The 2,216-nt window shown below is 55.5% G+C and overlaps 1 protein-coding gene across 1 annotated transcript in view; it reads right to left on the reverse strand.

The window, feature by feature from the left end:
* RAPSN (receptor associated protein of the synapse) overlaps positions 1-2,216 on the reverse strand; it is a 13,769-nt gene that overhangs the window by 10,078 nt on the left and 1,475 nt on the right. Inside the window, exon 2 of the mRNA XM_006157818.3 lies at positions 1,547-1,885. Within this exon, the coding sequence (XP_006157880.1) occupies positions 1,547-1,885 (339 nt within the window). The remainder of the gene's footprint in view (positions 1-1,546; positions 1,886-2,216) is intronic.

The raw sequence follows: 2,216 nt of genomic DNA on the forward strand, positions 1-2,216 counted from the left end.
GCCACGCCGCAATCCCTTCTCCTCCATTCTCCTCTTAGGATCTTGGGCATGCACGCACACATGCCCAGCGTGAGTTTAAGCCACCGGGTCCGGGACTCAAACCATGGTCAACTACGTGGGAGTCCAGCGACATAGCCATTACGCTAACTGCTGATCCCCACTTTTTTTTCTTTTAGGTTTTTGCCATAGGGTGTGTGCACTCACCAGAGAGAAAGAGTGAAATGCCCCCCCCCCCAAGGGAGATGGCCACGCTGCAATCCCTTCGTCTCAGGATTTTGGGCACACACACAGTCATGCCTGGTGTGATTTTTCAAGCCACTTGGAGTTGGACTGTGATCAGCGTTATGGGAACCCAGTACGTTAACCAGCACACTCCCTACTTGCCAGTCTTTCCTTTTTTCTATTCAGAGTAATACTGGTATTGTCTTTTGAAATTATTTTATGTATTTTGCAGAACAAAGTAAATACTTAATACATTGTTAGAAACCAGATCTTCCATCTAAGAGAAAAATGAAGTTTGAAATAAAGGCAGCAGGGACCAGCAGTTAGAGTAATGGCTATGTCGCTTGATTCCCATGTAGTCAACTGTGGTTCGAGTCCTGGACCCGGTGGCTTAAACTCATGCTGGACGCATGCGCGTGTGTGTCCAAGATCCCGAGAGGAGAATGGAGGAGAAGGGAATGTGGCGTGGCCATTTCCGCTGGGGGGGTGATTTCTCTCTTTCTGTCTCTCTGTCTCTCTCTCTCTTTCTGGCAAACACACATGCCCTATAGCAAAAACCCCCCCCAAAAAAAAAAAAAAAAATCCCCATGAGCCAGGTGTAGCTGGAAAGGGGACACATACCCAGGACAAAGCCGTGCGGTCACTGCCCCATAGCGGTTGGTGCACACTGTGCCCTCCCTTCCCCTCTCCTCTTCCTCATACACTTGGGCAGCCGCTTGGCCTCTGTCCTTCCTGAAACATGCCAGGTATGATCCCCCAGGCACGACTTTGCCTACAATGTCCCTTGGCCAGATTTCTTCACAGCTCCCCACCCCTTCTCCTTCAAGTCACCTAATATCACCTCCAAAAGCCACTCCAACCACCTCTCTGAAACTGTGACACCCACCCCCAAGTAGAATGCAAGCTTTCTGTGGACAGGGAGCGGCTACTGCTTCCCTAGGCCAGTGGCTGGGATACAGGAGATGCTCAATGAGTATCTGGTGAGTTAATCTTTAAAACCCTGCTGGAAGGACAGTGCTGCTCGCCCTCATCTTCCGCATCTACCTCCCAAGATTCAGGGAGGAGAGGTGACTTGCCCAAGACCAGGCCACAAACACGAATGGCATGTCCTCACCCAAGGGCCTCCCATTCCCCCAGAGAGTCAGACAGATCAAGGTTTGAATCCTGGATCTGCCCTCCCTGGCTGAGTCTTTTCTCCTACACCTCGTCTCTACCTATGAGCAGGGCTGGACGAGGTTCCGCCACTGCAGTGTGGCTCCTGAAAGGCTCCTGGGAAGCTTCAAGCCCTCTGCACCTTCCATGCCCGCCCTGGGCCCAGGCCCACCTTGACCTGAGCGTAGAAGCTGCCCAGGCTGCAGCAGACGCGGCACTCGAGCATGGCGTCATCATTGTTGTGGGCGTAGCGCAGGGCCTTCTCGAAGCTCTCCAGGGCCTTCTGGAAGAGGCTGAGGCCCAGGAAGGCATTGCCCATGCTCAGGCTGACCTGGCCTCCGAGCTGGGCACCTGCCCTGGTGCCAGGCAGGCCGAGGCAGGTCTTGCAGTAGGAGATGGTCTTGTGGAACTCGCACAGCTTCTCGTTGCTGCGGGCCAGGTTCAGGTAGCTCTCCAGGAGGAAGTCGGCGTCCTCCAGCTCCCGGGCAGTGTCGATCTGCACCACTGCAAACTGCACAGGGCGGAGCCGGGGGCTCTCAGCCTGGACTTGGGTTATGGGGCCTCAGCCTCCATCCCTCAGGCTCAAACCTGGAGCCTCCCACCCAGCCCCAGCCTCCCAGCCAAATCGGCAGACTCCAACGTGCCTTGGACCCAGTTCTACCCCGGCCTCAGAAGCATTGTCTGCATCCAGCCACCGCCTAGAAGCTGCAGCCCTGGAGCCTCTTCTTCCCGGGCTGAGGCTCGTAGCTTCCCCCCCACCCCTACCTCGGATCTGGAATCTCCACTACCCACCCCCTCCCAGCCTTAAAGCTGGCGTTCTCGTTCCCAGTCCCCGCCACAGA

The sequence above is a fragment of the Tupaia chinensis genome, unplaced genomic scaffold (genome assembly GCF_000334495.1).
Source record: "Tupaia chinensis unplaced genomic scaffold, TupChi_1.0 Scaffold000561_1, whole genome shotgun sequence".
Classification (NCBI taxonomy): domain Eukaryota; kingdom Metazoa; phylum Chordata; class Mammalia; order Scandentia; family Tupaiidae; genus Tupaia; species Tupaia belangeri.